At 49.8% G+C, this 25,582-nt stretch overlaps 1 protein-coding gene across 1 annotated transcript in view; it reads right to left on the minus strand.

The window, feature by feature from the left end:
- The window catches only part of PLXNA2 (plexin A2), a 204,498-nt gene that overhangs the window by 62,329 nt on the left and 116,587 nt on the right, over positions 1 to 25,582 (minus strand). Inside the window, exons 5-8 of the mRNA XM_045187301.2 lie at positions 8,882 to 8,982; positions 5,200 to 5,323; positions 3,178 to 3,331; positions 2,471 to 2,567 (exon numbers count right to left, since the gene is read on the minus strand). Of these exons, the coding sequence (XP_045043236.1) occupies positions 2,471 to 2,567; positions 3,178 to 3,331; positions 5,200 to 5,323; positions 8,882 to 8,982 (476 nt within the window). The remainder of the gene's footprint in view (positions 1 to 2,470; positions 2,568 to 3,177; positions 3,332 to 5,199; positions 5,324 to 8,881; positions 8,983 to 25,582) is intronic.

The raw sequence follows: 25,582 nt of genomic DNA on the forward strand, positions 1-25,582 counted from the left end.
TAGGCATTTCTTCCTTTGTCTGTAGTCAGACTTTCCTGTCTACTCCACAGGGCTGTTTACCATCAAACCAGATAATGCATAGGAAATGGATTTGAAAACTACAATGTTAAATGTATTATTTTCAAGCGCTGAAATTACCTGTTATTTGAAGATCTCAAATCACATTTGTTAATGCTTGGTTCATATCACCTGTGTTCCTGAGCTTTGGGAGCCAATCAGCATTAAATGGAAACTTTATCCCACTCTCCAAGCAGTCCGGCATAGGTAGCAATAGCCTGTGTGTGTGGCTCCTATGCATTTCTTGCCTCCCTCCCTGCTGTCTCACCTGGAGGCTGTGCGAATTATTTTGGCTTTATGTGTGATCAGACCATTATAATGGAAATGGGTTCTGTAAGGTAGGGTTGATCTTCCTGCTTCTGGACAGCTTCTCCAGCCTAGCATTTCACAACTGGACAACCTGGAAAGGGACACAGCCCTGTCTACGATCTGGCGCCACCTGGTGGAGGCTCTCTTACAATTGGGCATATGGGACTCCATCCGGAGGGGCCACCGGTAATGTGCACTTCATCTCCCCGTCGCTGATCATTTTTATTCCCTCTGCGTATGCCCAAAGTTATTTCATATCTGAGCTTGGGCCAGACTGACTGAGTCTTGCTAACATTTTATGATTCAGTAAGTAAATAATGAAAATGGACCAAGGATGATGAGATGGGGTTCTAAGCCCGGTTCCTGCACTGGTTAATTTTGTGACTTTCATCGAAGCACTTGTCCTCTGCAGATCTCAGTTTCCCATATTTAAAGGAGAGGACTTGAATGAGCACAAAAATTCTGTGACTTTTTACTATCAATGCCAAGCTAGATAGTGTTTGGCAATAAAATGATACAATCTGTGCTGTCAAGGCGACCTGCTTTTCTTTTTTTTCCTCCTAAGACTTGCTGCTTGTGACAGCCTCTCTGTTGCCACAGCAATGCATGGTTGAAAGTGGCGGCATCACACTGGACTGCCATGGAGATGAGAATACGCTCGCAAGTAATGCGGTCCATCACCACTGCGCTGGAGTCTGAGAAGGTTGGGAGGGTCTTTGTTCTAAGGTGCTTGCGTTTCCCCAAACTGGGCTAGCTGGGATTGGAATGCAGTGGTTATTGGGCAGTTTTGTCTGTTTTGACTTCAGCCACTGACTTCCCTGCCCTGACTCCTCCCCCATCCCCGGGCCAGGTTTACCACTTGTCCTGTCTTTCTTGTCACGTCTGTTGATTTGGCCCGATGAGGCACAGCTATGTCTCCTTCCTTAACTACTGTGGAGGCCTCAGAACTCTAGCAGATGATTGTAATCATCAAAATCAATATCAGAGATGGGGAGAGAGGATGACTGGCTCATTTGTCTGTTTTAAGGGCTAAAAGATTCCTCTCAGGCTTAGCTGCACACAGGCCCTCTCCCCATGTGGATGCTGAGCCCATTGTGCCCACAGCTTGGATCCTATGGACTTGATGCCTTGGAGTTCTGTTGATTATGTAGACCTCAGGCTGTCCTGTTCCAGACAATGGGAAGAAAGAGTCCATAGAATTGTCCCAGTTACTGTTCCCTCTGCTATGGAGTTGTTGTTTGATCTCTTTGCTGAATGTTCAAGGTCATTGGTCCTGTGACCAATGTTCCCAGTTTGTAAGGAAGAAGTCCCAGTTTCTTTTCCAGAAAGGATCATCAGAAACTAAATGAGGGTCTCTCTCTCTTTTGCTCCAGGCTCTCCCAGCTTCCTGTGTAACTGTAGGATCTCATAGCTTGTGGGCACCCATTGCTAGGCATTCTGCTGCTGTAGATGGCTAGTGAGGTCAGCTGGGCTGTATTCAAGCCCCTGTTGAGAATGGGGTTTAGTCCGGTTTCCCCCTTCTCTTTAAAATGTTGAAAGCTGGGCTTGGACTATGGTGGAGTTAAAACCTCCTCTCCGCCTTCCAACCCAGGTTCTTACCCTGCATGCTGGGCAAGGCTATTGCCCCACTCCTACCCCTCCTCTGGGGGTAAGTGCATGCATAACTGATTCTTATCACTGAGTCCCAGTTCATTTGGTGATGGCTGACATGTCTAAACTCTACTTGCTGTCAATCTCTGTGTTCAAAGCCACCACTGATTGGTCAGGAACAGAGAACTTTTCTTACAATTCCTGGGCCATGACCTTTGTCTTTACTTCAAACCCTCTTTTTACTCTTAGCTTGAGAGTTGAGGGTAGGGTTTTGGAGGAGCAGGCAAGGGAGTCAGAATGGAATCCGAAGCTGTGGAGAGTGATTACCGTTCAGTTTAATGTAACTGAGTAAACTGAATAGAACTGAAAAGGAACATTCAGGGGGAGCTCACTCTGTTCCAGACAATGTGCCAGGATCCCCAGGCACACAGGGAGGTGAATATGACATGATTTGAACTTAGAGAGACCCCACACCCATAGCCAGACCCAGGGCAAGACTCCGACAAGTGCTTACAGTTGGTGGGCACTGCAGTTGTAGAACTTGAACTCGGTGCTGACAAATATCTTCCCCGTCTCCTTGGATCTCAGCTGCAGTTCTAGCCCAAACCAGTCTGGAAAAAAGAAGAAAAAAGGAGGGAGGGTGACAATCTGGGGCCCAGTGAAGATCCTGAGGGCACATCATTCAGCCATTCCAGGGGTCTCGGGGCACAGACAGTAGATGGAACCTGCCTGAATCGTCTCTTCACCGGAGAGTCCCTTTCACCCTGCTGACATCCAGATACTGCCACACTCTGGCTTAGGAAAGAAGTAATCAATCAGATCCCACAGAGCCCCTGCCTTGGTCAGGCAAGTTCAGTTACTGAAAGACTTTTAGGCCAGAACCCCTCAAGCCTCCAGTTCTGTGGAGAGAACCCCCCTGAAAACCACTGGCTGGAGCCACGGCCATTCCTAGACGGGAAGTCTGGGCAAACTCTGCACACTGTGCAGCCTTAACCCCAATGGAAGCAAGGGATTTCCTTCCTCCTAATTTCACTTTGGCGCATGACAGTTGTTTTCAAACCCAAACAAGTGATGTACGCCCATATTGGTGTTAGGCCTAAGGAGACTTGGTCAGGCCACTTCTGTGCTGGGATTTGTCACCCCCGTCCCATGTCCCTCTACTCCCGGTCCCCCTTGTGGGGCAACTCCCGGCCTGTGGCTCTCATGACAGACACTTCTTACCTTGATCCAGAGGGATGACAGGGACATCCTTGGGCCCAGGTGAGATGCAGATGACTTGGCTCCCAGACACCTGTCCCTCCACCTCCGTCAGGTTTCCAAAGGCACATGCGATGCCCTCAGACAGATCTGGAGCATCACTCACAACCAGGCTGAGCTGTGGGAGGAGTAAAGAGGCTCAGGAGCACAGGGATGATGCCCTTGGAAGAGCCCTAGGGGCCAGAGGCCTGGGCCCTCCCTAGTCTTGGCCCTGCCATTGCCCACTGGCTCACTAGTATCCCCTGACCTCATCTGTACAGAAGGGTGTTGACACGGGTGTTCTGGCTTTGACACTGAACAATTATAGCAGTGCTGCCAGGGTGTGCAGGGTCTATGGTCTTTATTAATATTATCATGGATTTATTTTGCAGTCTTGTCCAGCATCAGAAAGCACTGGGGTGGCAGGTACTAAGGGGAAAGATACCAAAATCCATGTCAGACACAGCTCATTTTGACATGAAACCATGTAAACTTTAAAGCAGGGGGGTCAAACTCATTTTCCTCAGGGCCACATCAGCCTCATGGCTGCCTTCAAAGGGCCGAGTAGAAACAAGGTGCCCGGCCGGGTAAAACAAGGTAGAGGATTTGGCCTGGGGGCCTTGTGTTTGCCACCTATGTTTTGAAACAAGTCGTGAGCTGGGCCCTTCACAATATGCCTTAGCCCTGGCTCATGGGAGAGTAAGTATCACCAACCTAGAGGTTCCCCAGGAGTTCACCAGGCTGGTGGAAGACAGCTGACTCCTCCTTCTGGCTGTCATGGAGGATGCTTATCAAAGTGGTAAATGTGCTAGAGTTTCTGCTTCTCTGTGCCTCCCAGGCTCTCTGCTGGCTGACAGCTCCCCTGGAGGAGGGCAGCCACTTCACAGGGCGCTTACAAGATGAGAGAAAGCTGGGACGTGGACACCAGCGGTGTGGATGATGTCAGCCAACACCTATATCAGGTTCCAATGATCTAGGCCAGTGGTGTCCAGCCTTTTCAAGTTGGAACACCCTCCTTTTGAATGGTAAACGTATCCCACACTGTCAGAAGAAACTGCTGATGGAGAAACTAATGGCAAGATGTTGTTCTGAAATGAGTTTGTATTCAATTACCACACTATAACATCTAAGTGGTATTTAAAACAATATGTAAAAAATGTGACTGGCTCCCTCTGGCAGTGGGGAGTGCCTATACGTGGTCATGGGAACAATAGCCCTGTGGGTCTCCCTTTGTCTTCCATCAGCACCCGCTGGGATTTATTAGCAGCAGGTTTCTCAGTCACAATGGGTGTTACCTCGCCTTCCCATACATCTGCTTGGTGCTGAATCTCTGTCCCAGTTTCGTTTCCATGGGGCCCAGAGACCGAGGTACAAACTCTGCTATTTGTTCCTAGCTCCACGGGAGCCAAAATCTCCCTGTGGGAATGAATGAATGGATATCTTGGAAGGTTCATTGACTAATTAACATCCGTGAATGCTCATAAAACTTCAGAATGAAATAATTGTGCAGGGCCTGAGGACATGAAATATTTTGGGTTGCACTTCGACAGGTGGTTAAGGGCTATTTTACTCTCTTTAATATTCCCTTCAGCGCCCACAGACTGTGAATTCAGTCTCCGCCTCTGTCTCTGTCTTTCTCATACCCGCACACACGCACAACCGCAACTCTCAGGTCTCTGTGAGAGGCTGTGCCCGTGAAGGGTTGTAAATACAGCACACACCAAAGAATGCATTGTTTGCTATCGGACTGCATGATGTTGTAGATGTTTGTTACTAGATGCAAAATCCAGGTTTATGAAACAGATCAATGAGTAATGAATTTGCAAGGAGTATGGAGGGTGGCTGTGCCCTTTACAGTAGGAGTTGCCATAGCTCTTCTATAGATATGGTTTCCCTGGAGCATGTAAAGCGCAATCCATTTACAGATTCCTGTGTAAGCGTTACAAGAACCCGCCCACACATGTGCATGCTCTGTGTCCCCACTGTGTCCCTGGGCGAGTTACTTACCAGCCGGCTGTGCTCAGACACTGAGATGCTGCTGGGATGCACCTCGAGGCTCATGCACTGGCTGATGCTGGCAGCAAATCGATTAGGTTCCCAGGCACGCTGGCACTTGTCCCTGCGGGAGCACCTGCCACAGACAGAGATTCACAAGAGGTCAGGCCTCTGAGACCCATCTGTTGGGCTCCATTGTCCCCTACGGGTAAGTAAGAGGGGTTTGCTGCTCTGAGGCCTGTGGCTGGTCTTCTTGTTACGACTTTCTCTTATTCCAGAGGTTTGGGTGCCACCCAGGTGGTCTCTATTGCAGCTAAAGACAGACTAAGAGGAAGTGGAATTAACTCCCAGAATGAGAGATGTGGTTTAGACATAAAGCATAGCTCTGGTTAGCATCTTTATAGACTTCTCAGTGAGCAAGAGAGGGCAGGTGGGAAACACGAGAGGCTAAGCAATAAACTTTGGAGCCAGGCTATCTGGGTTCTAACCCAGATTTATTGCCTACTGGCTGTGGCCCCTTGAGCAAATTGCTTAACTGCTCTGTGTCTCAGTTTCCCCAATGTTAAAATGGTGACCTTAACTCTTAGGGTTGCTGAAAGGATTAAATGAGCTAGAAGCCTTGGCTTGGGTAGCTCAGCTGGTGAGAGAATTGTCCTGATACACCAAGGTTGCACGTTTGATCTCCGGCCAGGGCGCGTGCAAGAAGCAACCAGTGAACGCATAAATAAGCGGAACAACAAATCGATGTTTTTCTCCTTCTCTCTCCCTCCCTCCCTCTCTCTCTCTCTCTCTCTCTCTCTAAAGTCAATAAATTAAAAAAAAAAACTTTTAAAAGGCCCTAGCTGGGTAGCTCAGTTGATTAGAATGTCATCCCGATATGCTAAGTTTGAGCATTTGATCTCGGTCAGGGCACATACAAGAGCACCCTCCTTTCTCTGTAAAAATCATCAATAAAAAAATTTTACAATGACTTAGTGCTGAGAAAATGGCCTGTTAGCCCTTATAATAATATTAATGATGACTATTAATACTGTTCATCTCTAGGCGTATTTAACAATCCGAACAGGGTCTCAGCCATACGGGATGGCGTAGATGTGATCGTGTGCTGGATTAATGGCTGTTTGAAGGCAGGTACTGTGTTTTATTCACTGAGACATTCTCCCTGTCACACCGTGTCTTTTAAATAGATGTTTGTGGTGTGAAATAATGCCTGGAGACAGAGAGACAGACGAGGAGTCGCAGCCAGGGCTACCTCTGTCAGAAAACTGTGTGTGGCTGTTTCTTTCAACGTCTTCATCTCTGGCTCTAGGCTCCTTTGCCCGTGGTTGCAGGTGGGAATGGTGGCTCCTACACGCAGGAGCATTTGGTTGCCACTGTGTCACATGGGAACACGCTGGTGCTTTCCCAAACCATTAGCCATGGGACACGACCAGATTCCACAATGGAGCAGTGATTCCCACGGAACTCCCCCCAGCTCTTCCTCTTCCTTTCCAGGCCCATAATGTATCTAAATATGAATGCTGTCAAAGGAAAGAATTATGGAGGTTTAAGTGAATCCTTAAGATAGCTCTAAAGTGAGCTCTTGACTGGAGCCTTTATCTCATTGACTCACTGAAATGGCTCTTTTTTATCATACTATTTATGGCAACAGCCCTAACAGAGATAAATAGCCCCGGAGACAATAACACACTTGCAAGAGCAAGGCACACAGAAGAGACAGGAAGGTTGCAAACTCCTGCGGACCCAGAGGTCCTTTAGCATTCTTCCTCCTCCCTCCGCCTCCACTGAAGTCCAGCGTGTGGGCCTGGCAGCTGGAAGTGGGCCCATTACCTGGAGGTGGGCCCATCTCCTCATTCTCTCACCAGGCGGGCTGGTGGTACAGGTCGGAAGGATGGCAGGAGGAGCTGGTGGAGAAGAGAGCAACCAGAAAAGGAGAAAGCTCTGGGTATAAACAGGAAAAACCTTGTTCCCCACGGGCTCTTGGCAGGCAGAGTTAGCTGGAAGGAGAGGCATGCCCTGGTGTGTAGCTAGGAGTCTCTGAGGACAGGTAAGGAGTTTGTCAGACACAGGAAACCTAAGACTCTGATGTTGTGGCTCAGTCATTCCAGTAGACACATCTGACCTTGACCAGAAGGATGGCAAGGGTGGTCTGGGGCCACGAGGAGACAGGCATTGTGGGTAGGTTTGTAGGCACAAGCACAAGTTGAGGAACACGCACGCTCTAGCTGCTGAGTAAGTGACAGTCCTCATCCATAATTTTGGTGTGTTCTACATGGGAGAAGTGATGTTGGCAGAAGGTGGGTAGGCAGGGCAGGGAGCAGCAGGGAGTGGGTGGTGCGGTTGGACGTGGCCATTGCCCAGCGAGAGGGCAGGTGACCCAGGACATGGAGCCAGGGTGGCTATCAGGTTCTTTGGAGGAAGAAATCCTCCTGAGGAAAGAGAGAACCCGCTGGCTGGCAAGTCAGCCTCACTGAAGGGAACCCAATTTTGCCCCGTCTGCCGCTCCTGGGACACAACAGGAGTGTCATTGACATCTTTATCATTTGCCTGACCTAAAAGGTGACTCAGTATCAGTTTCTGGTGAGAGCATATTTTGCAAAACTTTTTGAGGAGTCTCTTCCCTCCAAACCCAGGCGGGAAACCCAGTATTTGTGGGCTCCGATCCAGTCCAGATTTTGCATCTGTGAGGCGCCTGCTTCCCTCTCTCCCGCTGTAGCCCTCCCAACACCTGCTGCAGAGGCTGGAAGCCAAGAGCTATTGTGCGGGCCCCTGAACTCTGGCCCCCGCCTCCGCCTCCACCCCAAACCCAAACCCAGAACATTTCATAGAGATGCTTTGCTGGCTGGCACGGAGCCATGGAGTTTCCAACGCCATTGGGGAACAGAATTCCTAGTCAGCTCCTGCCTTTCAGGGTTTTCACCCTTTTCTCTCCCTCAGAGGCTCTTCAAATTGGGAAGTTTAAGTGTAATTTTGCATTTCTATCAAGGTGGTATTCAATGGCAGGGTATGTTTCTGAATTGGGATGTGAGGCCAATTGGAGTGGGATGCAGACTTCTTGGAATCCTGAAATAATGAGGCCAGAAGGGTTCTCCCAAGAGTTCAGGGTCCATAGTAATTATTTTGATTTGTGTAGTCTATTCTGGGCTTCCTTATTTCCAGAGCATTCATTATTTCATTTAACCCTCACAATTCACCTGCAAGGTAGGCATTATTCCCTATTGAGCGATGGGGAAACAGGGGCGCAGAGTAGTCACTGTACCATGCAGGGTCACACAGCAGCTAAGTGAAGTCTAAACCTCCCACACTAGTGCAGGGCCATCGCATGCTCACAGCACGAGACGTACCCAGAAGGTTCTTGGGAAACCTAGAGATTCTACAGCTTCCTGTGTGAGTTCGTCCAACACTACTACCCTTCCCGTACTGACAAGGTACAGACTTGAGAGTGGCTGGGAGGGCAGACTTTGAAAGTGGAATGAAAGACAGAGAGGCAAAGGCGCTGAGCTAGGAAGGAGGTCCACTGCGGCCAGCGCTTCCTCTCGCTGTTCTCAGTGCTCCTGCTGTGACTGGAGTGACTCCTCAGCAGAGGGAAAGGCCTCTCCCCCTGCCAGCCTCAGTCACAGCCCTCATTGACACTCCCAGGTAAGTACCTGGCCCTGTGCATTCCGGCCCTTTTTCAGAATGGCCCCAAACTTACATGTTGTGCAGGGCACACCAGCCACAGTGAGGGTCCCCCGAGCTCAAGCACTCCCCGCAAGTTGTGTACTGTTCGCAGGATTCCACGGGGACCCTGGTGATCTGGTGGAGAGAGGAGACATCATGGTTAGGTCAGGTAGTGACACCTCGCCAACGTGCATTAAGACTCCTCTACAATGCCTGCACTATCACCGCCCCTAAAGGGGTGACGCTGGGGGGTAAATTTGTGGCCTCAATGTTCTCATCTGTTTGCTTGGCACAGGTAGGTACAGCTAAGCAGGATGTGTTTCTCATGTGGCCGGTCAAGGCTCCTTGGCTTCCCAGACATGAAGCAAAAACCCCAGTGTCCTTCTGACTACGCTGCATCCTCGTGAGAGCCGGGCCTGTCCTGGCAAGTGCTGAAAATGGTTCACTGTCTTAAAAGTCTGTTGTGTGCCACCAACTTGTCTCTGAAGAGCTTTCAGCTGGGCTTGGGCTGAGACATGCTGCCTGCACAGAGAACATTTTAAAAGGAGAAACTTTTCCTATCAAATAATACTCATCATATGGCGCAGTCTCTTTACAGCCGACCGAACATACCACCTGCATCCAATTATCCCATTCTCTGATGTCTGAATTCAGTTTCTTTAGTAAATGTCCCACCATTTGAAAAGTCGGGTTAAATGGGAATATCCACATAGATGAGCTGCCTGTCTCATTCTGTCTTGCTGGGGAAAGTGGGAATTTTCAATCGAGCTCCTGGCCCCCCAGAGAGTATAGTCCGCACCTATTCCTCCCAGCTTCCTGGTGGTGCCCGGCAACGCCTGAGCTGAGCCTGTTTGGACATTACTCATCCCCACCTGCCCAGTGTGTGTGACATTAAGGCTGGACAAGAAGGTCAGCAGATTGAAGTTTTCCATTTGATAATGTCCTAGGTATCTGTGGCTGGCTGGGGCAGGAGGCTGCTGGGCAGCAAAAACATTTGCTGGGCTGGGAATAGCTTCTTATTTGTTAGGGCATAGAGGTTCCCCATCCACTGGATGTGTGAGCTCAAGTGAAAACACTACCTGTGGTCCAGCAGCACGGTGTCCTGCCTCTGGCAGGGGGGTGAAAGATGTACTGGAGATGCCTTTACAGCACCCTCCTGAGAGGCTTGGCATGGAGTCGAGCGCTGCTCGTGTAGCAAATGTTTATTAGATGTCACTGTATGTAGGCTCTGATGCTACGCTTGAGAGAAATAGCAGTAAACTGGACACAGATTCTGCTCCCACAGGGCTTGTAGTCCAGGGGAAGTTGGTAATTACAAACTGAGAGTTGCTCACCATTGTGCCTGCGATATGGGCCCTGGGGCCCTTGGGAGCCTAAAGAGGGGCACCCAATACAACCTGTCAGGAGGAAGCATGTGAGGGCGAGTAAGGGAAAGAGTGGGGCCTAGAAGGGCAGTCCACGCTGGAAGATCATGATGCGCAAAGGTAGTCAAGTCCAGTATACACAAGCACAGAGTGCACCCCAGACGGGCAGGGTGGAGATGAGGCTGGTGGGATGTAAGCAAGGGCCAAGCGACCAAAGGCACCTGCCTCAAGAGCTTTCCTTTTCTGTTTTGGGAACCACCCCCATTCTTACAGTATCATAACACTTAACACTCTGTATTTCAAGGCCTTTCTGTAAGTGAGCGACATCATCAGCTTTAAACATCCTTAACCTTCTGTTAATAATAAAAATAGAAAATGCAAGAAGGAGAAGTGTAAAATCCTGCAATTTGGCTTTAAAAATTCATACTTTAAGTGGAGGCTAAGGGATAGCTTTTTTGAAACAGCTCGTGCGTCATAGACCTGAGGGTTTGAGTGGACTCTATGTCCGGCTGACCTGACATGGTGACGGAATAGCTGGAGGAGCTAATTTGCTCATGGGGGGTAGAAATAGACAGTGTGTCAGGATTGAGAGAGGCCACCCCATACTGGGGATTTCCTGCCTCAGGTCTCTGCAACTTACACTAAGAGGGGTGTTGCTCCACCAGTGACCCTTCCCAGAAGGGAGGTCACAATGGGGTGAGACCCAGATGCGGCATCTGAGTTACAACTGATGGACCTGGCATGCTCATTTGGCTCAAAAAAGATGAGCTTCAAGTTGGCCACAGAGGCTGTTTCCAGTGTTTGAAGGGCAGCAGCATGGCTGCAGGTAGACTCACAGGTTAAAAGTTTCAGGAAAGCTCAACAGAAGAAAAGTCAAGGTTGTCTAATAATGCCCTGGACCTCGCTTCCGGAAGGAACTCCCACCGTGGGATGTGTAGGCGGAGTCTGAGGGACCTGTGTGTGGGAGCCCTCAGAGGAAGGCTGCACTAGTCCTTCCACTTCCGACATTCAGGATTCTGTTTCCCACAGTTTACCTAACTCCTCCCTGAGGCTGTTGATGGCATTTGTCCTGTAAAGCTTGTACAGTTTAAAGATAACATCCGGCCACAGCCACCAGCCATGGATATCACATTGCCTTAAGGAGTAACCCTTGACCCCTGACTCATGGCTTGTGATTCCTACCAGAAGCACCTTTCTGACAGGTGCCTGCCATACACCCTCCTAGTGTGCCTCTCCGGACCTGGGACTCTCAGCCCTTCAGGATATCTGTGACCCCAGCCGCCCGCTTGGCTTCCGCTGGGCCCCCTCCAACCCACCCTCCGAGGCCTGAGAGCACCAGCCCAGTGCCCGGCCTTCCTTTCTTGGGTTTCGGGCTCTGTGTGAGTGATGTCTGCATCTGGCTAGAAATTAAAACAACTGTCTGCATTGCATTCGGCCCGTCTGTCAAAACACAGCCCGGCTCTCAGCAGCTGGGCAAGGGGGCCCTGAATGGGAGCAGTGTCTCCAGCAACAAAGCCCACTTTCACGCCAAGTGCCACGGAGATAGTGAGAACCCTGTTCTTCTCCAAACATGAAACCAACAGCACAACTATTTTTCCTGTTTCCTGGGCCCTCCTGGTGGGAATTTTTTTTTTGAAAGCACTGAGTTGAAGAGCAAAGTGAAACAGGAAACTTATTGGGGGGCGGGTGTCCTAAAACTTGAATTACTCTCTCCCCAAAGGTCTAATAACCATATACCAACCAGAGGAAAGAAATGTCACAGGGACTGGGAGGAGACCCTCAATGTCAGATGTTACCATGGGCTCCCTGTCTTCGCTATATTCATGTGTGGCTACATTCATTCATCATTCATCAGCCAATACTCATCGATCATGTCCTACACACAGGCCAGCACCAAGCACTTCAGGGGAATAAAAACAGCAGCAGCATGAAAACACAGCCATCATCTTTGAGTTGCAAACAGACTAGCAATAAAAACAAGAGACTGATGTGTGTTCTAAGAGAGGTGTTAAAAGAGGACTGAGGGAATTCAGAGCAAAGAGCACATACTTCTCTGTCTGCACTATCCAATGTGACAGCCACCAGCCCGCGTGGCTGTGAGCATCTGAGAGGTGGCTGGTCCTAACTGAGATGTGCTATGGGGACACAATACACACTGGATTTTGAAGACTTAGTAAAAAAAAAAAAAAGGAAAATTTCACATTAATAATTTTTTACTGACATGTTAAAAAGATAAAAATTTAGTAAATATTGGGCTAAGTAAAATTCATTATTCCTTTCCACTGTTTCTTCTCACTTTTTAAAATCTGGCTGAGAGCAAAGTGAAAATCACACGCGAAGCTCACATTTGTGGCTCGCCTTTTATTTCTATGGGACAGCACCGCTCCAGGTGGGAGTCCGAAGAAGGCTTTGGGATGGACATGACGGGTGTCTGGGTCTTGAGGGGTGAGTGATATTTATGTAGACGAAGAGGGTTCCAGGTGGAGAGAACCGCATGAACAGACAGGAGAGCAGAGCATCTTCAGCAAACCTTGTGTGAGGACCAGGGGGCAATGGGTATACATTGGGACAGGCAGGTTTGGGTTAACTTGGGGAGGGTGGAGAACATGGAGCCAGAATAAAGAGGGTAGGGCAAAAGTAGGTATACAGTTCTCCAAAAAGAGATGGCCGGGTGGCTCTCAAGGAACAGTGGCTCTCAAAGAACAGGTCTCGTGCCAGCACCTTTGGCATTACCCGTGAGCTTATGAGACAGAAAGGCCCGAGTTCGCTGGACTAGAAAGTCTGTGGACGGACCTGGAAAGGTTTAGCTCTCCAGTGGATTCTTATGAACGCTGAAGTTGAGAACCACTGATATAATCAAGCTCACACCTTGCGATGTCGGGTTAAATGTTGGAACCAGGAAGAAATGGAGTGAGACTCTGCCGTGGGGCTATGTAAGGAACTAGACTGATCTGGGGGGGCGGGGGGATGTACTCTGGGGACTGCTTTATACCCAGAGAGAAACTGGTTTTAATAACTCTGAGTCTATGGAGGCCCTCAAGGACCAAGTTCAAGCCTCTGGTGTCAGGGGGCACTTCACACTGCACCCCAGGTGGCAGGTGGGCACTTTCTGTAGGACCTGCTAGGGTGGAGTGGGGAGGGATGAGGAGGGGTGGGTGGGAGTTGGCTCTGGAAGCTCTAGAAGGGAGGGGAGCTTTCTCTTGAACAGTGACCACTGCGTCAGATGGCACTCTGTCAGGGGCTGACTCAGAGCTTAATAGGACACTCTGTGATGCTTTAATTGGTGTTTGTTTGTTATGATTATGTTTTAATTATGCCTGAGTCTCCCCACCCCTTTCACCGAGTGCTGGGATCTGAGGGTGGCTGGGTTGGCCAGCAAGTGTGGTGAAGAGAAGCCCACAGTCAGAGGGCGCCCTTCTCCTGCCCCCTCCATGGCCTTCTCCCCAGGACCTTGGAGATGCTTCAGACTAGATTCCACCCTCACACTCTGCATCCTTCCCTGCTTGATCTTATGTCTTGTAATTATGCCTCTAATGAATATAACTGTCCTATTAAGTCATTTACTTAAGAAATACTCTTAATTAAAGGTGACTCATACTGTGTTCTTGGCTCCTCTGGCCCCAGGCCCCGCATCTCATACCTTCTTTGGCCTGATTCAGGGGGGCTGGAAATCTATGTGGGCAGGGCTCCACAGGGCTTGCAGAGTTTGGGGTGGTTCCCTGCCGACTGTCTCAGTACATTGGGTAGCCCAGGGGGTGTCAGGCCCAGCACAGCGAGGAAAATTGTACAGGATTATTTTTGGCTGTGGGGACAAGTGACTGTGGAAACTGCTGGAACCAGCCTCATTGCTGGAGATTCTGAAGAACATGGCAGACCTGCAGGGCTCGGCCATCCAGGGTGAGGGTAGGCAGGCCTCTGGGGCCCTGTAGTCACTCCCATCCCGGACAGAGGCCTTGGGCTGTCATCTGGTGCCATCAGGAGCAAACCCATCACTCTTCAGTGAGGAGCGCCCATGAAGGAGTGAGGAACCGGCGTCCTTTGGTGTGTGCACTTGGGGGCAGAGAATCTGTGCTACATCTCTGCCCTTGAGTGGACACCTGCAAGGAGCGACATGATTCTGACCGCTGGGAGAGCTCTACAGCAGAAACACTGGAGCTGAAAGAACAACACTTAGGATCCCGAAAATGGATTGTGCCCGGGGCCCATGTAGTCCTTAAACATTTACTGAGCATTTAAGTGTGTCAAGCTCACTGTTCGGTATTGGGCTGCATTCTCTGCCCTCCTGGAGCCCATGGTCTGATTGAAGATGAAACTAAGGAAACAGGTCATCTTAATCTGGTGGGAGAGATGCCACAATAGAGGTACAATCAAGAGACAGTTGTGGATCAAAGGACAAGAGAGCAGAGGTTCGCCCCGGGGCTTTGGCAGGAACACTTGGTGTTCAAGAGGCCTGCAGCATTCCTTTGTAATCGTGCAAGAGAGCCATGGGGCTGGGGGGGTGGGGCGAGGAATGAGGGAAAGCTGTTCCCCAGGCTGGAGGGGCCCCTTGGGCACTGAGCATTTAATCCCCCCGCCTCTCTGGAATCTGTTCCCCCTCTGCCAGATAGTACACCTGTCCCCGCACGTGTCCCCTGCTTCCTGACACAAGGAAAGGAACAGAGCCCTTCTCAGTGCTGAGAGCCAGGTGGCAGGGGTGGGAGGTGACACACACAGCCTGGTTGGAGAGTGCAGTTGCCCTGATCCACAGCCTCCTGGTCCCCAGGGCCTGGGGAAAGGCGCAGAGCAGCTGAAACACAACTGCACCCTGACCCTCTCTCCTTTCCTTGGTACCTTCCCTGGTGGTCCCTCCCTACTAGATGCCCCTGCTCCCTTGGAGTGTGTAGATTTCAGGCCCACGCCTCCTCTTTTCCCCAATCCAACCTGTTTTCAAGAAAAGATCTGATGCTCCTGTGCACACCTGGCTGAGGGCAGGCTGAAGAGAGGCCCCATGGAGACCCAGCGCACAATCGCAACACCGGGAGAGGCTTTTAGCATTTTCCAGGTGCTTTGACACACATTATCTCACAGGTCTGCACAGCTCCCCAGGGAGGAAGAAGGCTAGGTATAGGCATGTTCCACGTGATCCACCGGGAAACAGAGGCTGCAAAGGGCTGGCTTAACCTCAGGCTCGGTCTCGCAGTACGTGGAGACGTGGCCAGCTGGAGGACAGTCCTCCAATGCCCGTGATTGGTGACATACTGTAAGGCATCTTTTTGAGGGAGAGGAGGTTCCAGGAGACCAAGGCTGAGGCTAGACAGGGAACAGGAAGCGGGAAGCAACCCGAGGGCAGGTGAGGGCAGGTGAGGCTTTCTTTTACTTCTCTGACTCCACAGCCCTCAGCAGCTTGCCGGCACCCAGCAGCTGAGTTGTTAGTTGATGGACTGGATGGGCAGCTGGAGTCTCTCTTCTCAGGCTTGTCCTTCACACCAGATGGGGCCAGTGTTCCAAGTCCTCACAGGGACACGCACATGGGCAGATGGTCAGTCAGGGAGGCCCAGCCCAGCCTCCTGCTCTGGCCAGATTCTCTCAGGCACCAGAGCTGAAGTGGACCCTCTGGGGATGGGCCAGGCTCCCCAGCTCCTGGTATGCCTTGAATGATACCACTCTGGCTCAGCAAGTCTCCCCAGAAAAATACCCATCCTCTTTGCTGTCCTTAGCAGGGAAAGAGCCGGTTGTCTGCTGGGGGCCTGAAGCAGCATCTGAATCTCCATCTCCGCTGCAGGGAGTGGGTGGGTAGGGAATGCTGAGGCTCTGCTCCTCGGGATTGGGGAAGGGTGTGATGGGGACTGAGGTCTCCTACTGGTGGTCGGCAGGCTCCTGGCTGGCACCATCTTGCTCTGAGTGGGGAAGTTGACTGAGTTTGTTGAACAGAATGGAGCAGCAGGGATAACAATAGTATTAAAAATAACAGTAACAACAATGATAATAATATTGGCCATTTATCCAGCACCTACTGCATGCCAGGCACTTTACCTATGTTATCTCATGTAATCCCTATACCAACCTTGCAGGAGAAGCATTCTGAGGCCCGCTTTTGAGAAAACTGAGTCTCAGGTTAAGTAACCTGCCCAAGGTCATGTGCCTTGTGGGTGGCAGAAACAAGACTTAGAGTTCAGATGTTTTTGAGCCCCCAGGCTGAGGAGTGAGGTGGAGATAGAGGCATACTAAAGAGGGAAGGCCCCTCTTCTGGGGCAGCCCCAACAGCTGGCTGTCAGGTCATCTTGCTTTCTTAGACCTAGGGTGCCGGGCGTGTGCTGAGGCTATTGAACAGTGCAATCCCCGCCCCCCCACTGCATGCCTCTTATCTCGTTTTACTCTTCTCTGCTAACCATGACTCAACTGGTGAATCCTGAGCCAGACGAAGAGGGGAAGAGGGAAGTAGGTTGGTGAGGACAGAAGATCCCTGCTAGATGTTTCTAAGCCAGGCAGGACCCGAAATGGCTCTGAGCAGGTTGCATGGTTCCATCCAGAGCCTCCTAGGAATGCCACGGAGACCTCAGGGAACACTGAGGGCAGTGAAGGTGGCAGGGGCTTTCTGTCCTGGTCTTACCAGTAGTTTGCTGTGTGGCTTTGGACGAGCCTCCAGCTCCTCGTCTTTAAAGTGAAAACAGCAACACCTGTCTCACCCATCCCACCTGCTCATCAGGGAGCACCCATGAGCATACATTTTCAGCCCCCGTCTTTCCTGTGGATCCACTTCCCAGTAATTAATGTGAACTCACTATTGTTTGTTCCCAGTGTTAGATCCAGTTCTTCAAAAATCAATAGTCATGTATGAGATCCCCTTAAATCCTCATAAAATGAACATCAACCCAGCCCCCTGCCTGTCTTCTGAGCTGTGAGAATCACATGACCATTGTCATTAAGAAAAAGGAAGCACGAACCCCCAGAAAACCAGCTAGAGGGTCTGAAGCCTGTGATTGCTACTAAAGCAACACACAACCTTCCAACCAGAAGATGACCCGGGGGCTATATCCTAAGAACTCTTTGACTATCCGGAGACCTGAGGGTGGAGTGGAGTTCAAACAGAAAATCTATTTTTAATGACTGGGGGAGAAGAGTGGAGTGGCTGAGTAATTCAGAGTAATTAAAGCTATCTATCACTCAGAGAAGTGGAATCCAAAGTTGTTGAACTTTTCAATGACATTTTTTCCCCTCCTCATTCATAAAACCCAGCAGAGGGTCATGCCAGAGTCAAAGGGGCGAGGACGATGAGGAAAGAAATGTCTGCCCCAAAGAGTGGAATTTAACTTTTTGACGAGTGCTAAGGGAATGGCCCCTCTTGAATCTTTTATATTTTAAAGGTAGAGGCCAAATTTTGTTCTGGTGGAGAAGGTGGACTTTGAAAGAGGCAGTCCCCAGTTTCAAACCCAAGTCCTGTGTTTATCAGCTGTACGACATTAAGTTGTCAGACATCCTTGAGCCTGTTTTCTTTTTTGTGAAGTGATGACAATATTGATATCAACTTCACTAGGTTGTTTTGAGGCTCAAGTGACATCTGTACACCAAGAGCCTTGCACACAGTTGGTGCTCAATAGTGGTAGTTATCATGCTCAATCTCTATACACAGACCCCACTGAAGGTGGCAGTGTTTGCACAGGAAAGCTGCAGGGGTCCCCTGCGCAGGCTCTGCACTCTGGCTGGGTGACCTTAAGCAAGCCACCTAGGCTTTTTTGGCTGAGACCGCTCATCTATCGTGTGGGGAGAATTGTGTCTGCCCTTTGCATGAAGAGCAGCACAACCCCTCCAACTGTTGTCCTTACTGATGACATCATCCCTCCTGGAGGCCAAAGTGCACTGAAACTCAGGATCCCTGGCTGAAAGAAGTGAAATTAAGCATAGTCTCCTATGGAAGGAGGTAAAACTCGGACAAGGAAAACACACAAAGATGAGAGGAAACTAACTGGGCAAAGCAGATATCACAGATACCATACTGTATTTTCTCAGACAGAACTCCTGGGCCAGACACACTAGGGAGTGAGGAGTAGGGCCCCTTCTAGTGCTGATTTTTGGAAGGATCTATGAAGAAGTAGAGATGCTAATACTCTGTTGTATCCATGACAACAGTGGATTTATTCAGTTAGGAAAAGCAGGTGGGGTAGGAAATGGGAGATGAGAAGGACTTGGGAAATGAACCTAAGAAGTAACTAAAATAGATCCCTCATCTGGGAACCAGATGCCTGGGATTAGCCAGGTCCCACAGAGCTCCCTATAGGTTTAACACGGATTCATCTGCCCCGGGAGGGGAAAAGTGATACTGTAATGGCAAGGGGACAGAGTAACCAGGCAGCAATGCCCATTTACCCACCCATTCCCATTCATTCATTCCACACTTCTCTTTGTTCAGGAGATTCTAGTGAGGCCCCTGGGGGCACAGAGCCCAAGTCTACCCTTAACACATGCAGCTAGATTTTATCTAACTGTGTAATATGCCCTGGCTTCTGGAGCCCACCCTGTCAACTTCTGGTTCCCCTGACTTCCAGTCACCAGGAGAGCAAGATGAGAGGGTTTGGAGCTCCAGCTGATTCCAGATTCTCTGTGAAGCATCTATGGCTTAGCAAAGTGAGGTCTGAGTGGGAATTATCAGTGCCCAAAAAGAGGTTGGTCCGAGACCTAGGGTAAGAATACCTTTGCCGTGGTCTGGACAGCAGGTAGGGGCTAACTTCAGTGTTGTTTTGAGATGAGGGCTCAGGGAGTCCTTCCAAGAGGGAAAGTGGGGCCTTAGGACACCACTACTCCCGGACTGCCTCCCCGCTGAGCTCTGGTTTCTGCCTGCTGGTGCTCAACTTCACTGCTGGTTCTGATGTGGGCACTCATGGTTATTGAGACATGCCGGCAGGTTCTCTGGGATTTCTTGTGTGTTACCTTTCTATCCTTATTTCCCTCCCTGAAATATGCTTCTGGAGTCTTGAAGGAACCTCAGGTTGAATCTCAAGGTCATCTTGATCTAGGGAGAACAATCCTACCAAATGTCAAGCCCAACCACCCAGGCCCTTCTTTAGTGCACCCCAGTCAGCATCTGTGTACATAAGAAAAATCACAGCTGGCCTAGCTCTATCCAGGGGTGCTGGATCTGAGACAGCCCCCCACCTTTCTGCCTAAGCCGTCTGCCTTATAATTCTAAGCAGACAAGAAAACACTGGAGCCTAATGTTGTAATTCAGAATTCTGGTTTCCAGTGGACCCCATGGAGCCCATTTTCTCAACCATCTCTCAACTTTCCTTTTTAACCATCGGAAATATAGCCACCTTGTCCTCCCTGACATATCACATCTGAAAATATTCTGTCTCATTTTTCTTAGTATGCTAAGTGGCTAGCACCCTTGGGAAGGACAGAACCATTTCTTGTCACTCACAGCTTCCTGGGACAAATTAGTAGGTAAGTGGATGAGTGTGTGTGTGTGTGAGTGTGTGTGAGTGTGTGTGTGAGAGAGAGATAGATAGACAGAGAGAGAGAGAGATGGAGGGTAACAGTACATGTTAAATCTCTAAGGTGAAAAAAGTCTCCTACATGTATATTAAAAAATTTTAATTTCCTTTCTGTATAGAGTACACGTATTCCTTCATGCCATTCATTCACTCCTGCAACCTTGGCAAGGTGGAGATGTGTAAGGCAGGAAGGATCCATGCTTTGCTGAATGCTGTGACACTGTGCTGCTTTGGGAACACGTACAGACTGGTCATTTGGATAAAGACCACTCCACTGAGGCAGCAATGGCTGCAGGGACACAGTGCTCTGTACCTGAGAACTCATCGATATGGGCTGATTGGCCTGGCCTTGTGAATTTGCATTCATATAGACTTGATTTATAACCGAGTATATCTGCATATGGTTGAAATACACTTGGCACTTATAATTTGTTCCTTTTCTTGTTCCTCATTGGTGCACGCACTCATTAGTTCATTCAGGTATGAATCCTTCATTCATCTGTTCATTTATTCAACAGACCAGGTCTCAAGTCTTGTACTTAGGTGGCACAAGTAAGAGTTAGCCATGGTCTTATAGTCCCTCAAGAAGCAAACCCTCTGGTGGGTGAGCTAGAAAGTGAAAGATGTGATACAAAAGTTTCTAAGCTGGGTGTGATCACTTCTGGCTGAAGGAACACGGAAAGTGTCATTGTTTATGGCAGCCTTGACCACTTAGTGATATTTTGATAGACAGGAATGGAGGAAGGACGTTCTATGAGGAGAGAAGGGCATCAGCAAAGAACACCCATGAGAACTGAAGGAGAATCCCAGGAATGGACACACGCTTGGGCAAGATGAGAAAGTGATCTGAGGGTAGATCACGGAAGGCCAGGACCATGGACACAGACCAGGAAGAAGGGAAAGGAGAACTTTCGGATTTCTTCTTTCATGATGCGTCCTATGTCTGTCCCTGTCACTGTGTTCCCGAAGCCTCCCTCTGCCTGCCCCGACTGCAGACCCGTATTCTCACAGCGGGATGATGGCTGGTGGCCTCACTGGTCTCCCTTCTATTCTTTCCACACCAGATGTGTTCTGCACAACCTCATTTTTCCTTTTCTTCAAAAAGGCGTAGTGGGTGAGGGCCTGGATCCTAGAGTCAGATTGCCTCGGTCCACATCACAGCCTCCTTGCTCATTAGCTGTGTGGACTTGGGCCCATTACTCAGCTCTCAGCCTCATTTGTTGATTTGTGAAAAAGTGATAATAATACATAAGAGTTACTATCTGCAGATGAGGAAAAATAGGAGGCAGAGAGAGTCTTAGTGAATTCACTTAAAGTCACATGGCCAGTAAGCTGTAGAGCTGGGACTCAAACCTGGGCAGGCTGCCTGCAGAAACCACGCTCTGAACTTCTACACCAAATTGTCTCTTGGCATGAAGGGTGGTACAGGATAGCAAACACTTAGCCCAGTGCCTGGCACGGAGCTGTTCACTATTATTAATAAATATGTATTAAGCTCCTACTATATGTTCTGTGCAGGTATGAAGTTCAAAAGGTGACCGGACATGGCTCTGATCCTCAAGTACCCAGAATTTTGTCAGGAAGATAGAAACCTCCAAACTATAAAGAAATATCAGCACTATGATTGGGATGTGGTATAGCTAGCTAGCTACAAAAGCAAAGAGGAAGGGCAAATCAGGGAGGGCTTCCAAGCAGCAGTGTTTTGTAATGACAGCTTCAGCTAAAGAAATGAAATAATAACACGCACTGCCCCCGCTCCCCCCGCACCAAAATCAAAACAAAACAAAAAAAATCCTGCCTCTTGGATGAGGTTTACAGTCCAAACACCCCACCCCAGCCTGATGTTTCAGTCTTTTCGCCTCTGCTCCCACCCAGGCTGACATTTCCACTCTAGGCTTCTTCCGTCAGGGTCAATCTTCTGCTCCTGGTAGGCTGGCCTCCTCCCATGCTCTGCACAGTCCCACCTCCTTCATTCTGTTCTCATATTCCTGCCCATCAGAGCATTCGCCCCTCCCCTGCTCACGTGCAAATCCCTGGGCCCTCCCTTCTCCAGGCAGCCTTTCTTGACCAACCTCTGCGACCTCTCTCTGAATTTACTATTGGACTCACTGCCCAGCTGGCAGGACTCGAATGCACTTTTCAACTCTTCTTAGGTCTCCATCTTTTTGGGCTACTCACGGGGCTCTGCTTTTTATTTCTTCAAGTGAGATATCCCTGTAGGCTCCAACCTCAGTTTCTTTCACAAAATAGGTCTATAAATACCTGCTGAGAAGCTAATCACACTTGCCCAGTGATCCAGGTTTTATTTTAAGCTCCTTAAGTAAATGAACTAAACTACGTGAAGGTTCTCTAGGTGTGGCTGAGGCCCCTGGCACTCTGCTGGGATCCATTCGGTGACGTGAAGGCATTTATTTTTTTAATGGACTTAATGTTTATAACCCAGCAGAGGCGTGTGGTGTCAGGGAAAGGACACGACTGCTCAAGTCAGAGGAACTTGGCTCAGCCTCACCCTGTGCTCCACTGCGCTGGGTAAACCATTCAGCCTCTCTGAGCCTCAGTCTCCACTTCCATGAATGGGATTGGATGTCAAAAGTAAGGCATCCTCCAAGGCGCCAAGATACAAGGAATGCTGCGGGCTGATGTAAGCGGGTGGACTGTGCCGCAACTTTTCAGAGTAGATTCTGAAGACCCAGGTTCACAGTTCTTCAGTCCTTCGTCCTGGGTCCCCAGATCCAGATCAAAGATATAAAAGGGTCCAGGAATTGTGAGCTACATGCCCTGGATTGGAGGGGACAGCGTGGACAGAAGAATCCAGAAGGCAGGAAAGGCAGTGGGTGGGTGGGTGAGTTCTTCAGAGGCAGAGTGAAGGCGGGACCTTGGGAAGGTGCTGGGACCCCCACCCCTGTGACAGCAACAGGTGAGGGCATGGAAGTGCTTCCTTGCACAAGATCTAAATGTGGCCACCTTAGGAGGGAAGCACTTGAAAACCTGCCCAAGAGGACTCTCTGGAGGTGGGGTTGAGATCCTACTATGAACATCTCTGGAGGGAAGTACTGGAAAATCAGGGCTGAGGGGAGGGTGGCCGGACAACAGGAGGCACTGCCCCCCTGCTGGGAGCTGCAGCCAGAGCGGCTCAACACAGGGGTGTCCAAGGGCCACGAAGAACCCAGCCCGAAAGAGGCAGAATCATCAGCCTACTCAGAGAGCATGAGGCTATCTTATGACAATTCCAGTTCAAGTGAGAAAGGATGGTTCTGTCCCTTCCCCTCCCTCTGAAGGGGACAGCAAGGACAGATCCAGTGGGGGAAGATGAGGGAGAAAAAGAGAGAACACAGGCCTCCCATCCCTCAGGACTGCAAGTGCACAGTGCAGCCGGCCCAGGAGGGGGCAGGGGAAAGGTCTGAGCTTTAGTCAAGTGCAGAGTTTTACCTCTGGTTGGGAACTGGACGTTGCAATCCTGAATTGAGATGAGCCTGTGTCTGAGACTCGAGGGACCCTGTATTATTCAACAGTGAGCTGCTGAGCGATGCAGACTTCCTGAGACACACATGAGGGAAAGGGGTGGTGGGGGGCAAAATAAAGTGGCATTTTGATTTTATCTCCCAGAAAACTGATTGGGCCCGAGAATGCTATGGACTGCCATTCCTGACACTGTCATGAGGGTCACATGAAGTAAGGACATGGCACTGCATGGTTCCAGATCAGGCTTATTGCACAAATCTGAGGGAATTATGGCTGTTACTTATGGAGACAGATTGGTATCTTAATGATATCATGATTTAAAAAAAATCAAACTCTGGTTATCACTCTTAGATGGCTCAGCAGAGCAATCTTTCTGAAACCCTGGGGTCCTTCTAGGGAGTGAAGAGTTGTGCCGTCTCTTTTCAACTCACGTAGCTCGTGGGTCAAAAGAAGTTGAGAACAGCCACACTGGGGAGCCTGTTGACTCATCTACCCTGTCTTCCAAGAGACACAAGCAGCCGTAGGCTGTGCTATCTGAAGCTGGTCTAATGAGGACAGAGTGCTGGGAGGAACTGGCTCCTGGTCAGAAGCCCTGTGGTGCTCCTGCCTCCCCCAGCCCAGCGCCCAGCCTGAACAATCAGTGGGGAGTAGAGCGCTGCAGCCTCCCCCTGCCTGGAGACTGGTGGCAGCGACTGTTCAAATCTTTACCTTCCTCACTGCTTTCTATTTGTGGCTGCCTTCAATGGTGGCCTCAAATGTACCTGATGTCACTGAGCCTCTGAGGGTAGAAAGGGGTGGAGGGGAACATGGGGAGAGGGAAGAAAGACAAAAGATTTTTCCCTTTTTTAAAATAGGTGCTTAGGAAATTAATTAGAATAAATAATCACCGCCTTGTCTGAGTCTCTATTTTATTTGGTGCACACAGGGTCTGATGGAAAAAAAGGGGAATTTTAAATAATTTTGGAGTTATAACTGATATAATTAGGTGCTCAGTGAACACTTAGCATCGAGCTGTGCTTATTAAAATTACTGTTTTAATCAGAACATTGCCGGCGAATCATTAATAACACAATGGCTCAATTCCCTGGAACTCTAATTAGACCTGGACTTTTAACCACCTGAGCGTAATCTGGATACGCACCACGGGTGATGCATTATCATCTCAGGGCCTGTGGGGATGGAGCATCTATACTGCTATTTGGTGACGGCCTGAATATTTCATTTTGGAGTGTGAGAGTGTGCTGAGGGGGCATGGGGCACAGATGCTGACCAGGGTGGGATCAAAGTGGAGGGAGTCAGCCAGGGGCCCGGACCAGAAGGTCTTCAGGAAGGAAAGGCAGGAGACTTCTCCCACTGCTGTGGGAGAGACCTGCCTCGTGCGTTGTTCTGCAGGGGAATGTACAACCAAGCCATAGTGTCACAGAGCCAGCTAAAGGCCTTTTCCCAGGCCCAGGCTCTGCCTTTATAGGGGCCCGCCTCTCATCGCCTGTTCGAGAGAGTAAAGTGTTAGTCTCCGCCAAGCCACTGCAGGCCAGAACCAAATTGATCAGTCACTACATGATAACTAAAGGTTAATCTGGTGAAGGAGCCACTTAATTTTTCTATTCCGACACTTTGTGTCACCCCAGAGAGATACCATGACACAGGCTGAGTTTTTCCAGAACTTCTGAATCCTTAGGGACATTTTGCAGGTAACTAGGCCCAGTACTGAGGGAGGCCGAGTGGATGTGTGTGCCCCTGTAATGCCCATGAACTGGTGTTTGTGGGGGGTGGGGGTTGATGTCCTGGCTGCTGGCTCTGAGCACAGAACTTTTGTTTCTCTGCTCCTTCAGTAGGTGGCACAGTCTCAGCTACACTAACTTGGCCCCCACTGCAGGGGGCAGAGTCCTCGGGCAGATGTCCTCTTACAGGTGGCCGACTAGTTGGAAGGACATAACAGAGATGTGGAAAGAAGATGTAGGACACTAAAAAGGCAGATGCTGGGAAGTGAAAATTAAGCTGGAGCCAGACAGGGCACCTGGAGTTCAGTGGTGGTCACAGTGAGATGGGATTAGTCAGAGAAGGTGTAAAGGCCTTCAGAAGACTGTGGGGCTAGGCTGCATCCACTGAGGCTGGGGGGACGGCAGCAGCACCCCCACCCCGCTGTCTCTCACTAAGCACCCTTCTGGCTGCTACAAGGGCCTTCAGATAATAAGATCGAACCCTCCGGGGCTCCTTTCTGGGCCACCTCTAGCCAGTATGGCACTTGTGTGTGATTTGAAAAGGGTGCCCCCTCTAGGTGCACGGGTGGATAAGAGGAGTGGGGGCTAGGTTTAGCCCCCACTTTTCCCTGAGCCAGACCCCTCTGTGTAGTACACAACCTGGACTGTTATATCTGGCGGCCCTGATGCCCGAAGTCTTCTGGGGAAACAGGGAGTAGAAATGCATAGTGTGGGTCTACCA

This window comes from Desmodus rotundus, chromosome 12 (assembly GCF_022682495.2).
Source record: "Desmodus rotundus isolate HL8 chromosome 12, HLdesRot8A.1, whole genome shotgun sequence".
Classification (NCBI taxonomy): Eukaryota; Metazoa; Chordata; class Mammalia; order Chiroptera; family Phyllostomidae; genus Desmodus; species Desmodus rotundus.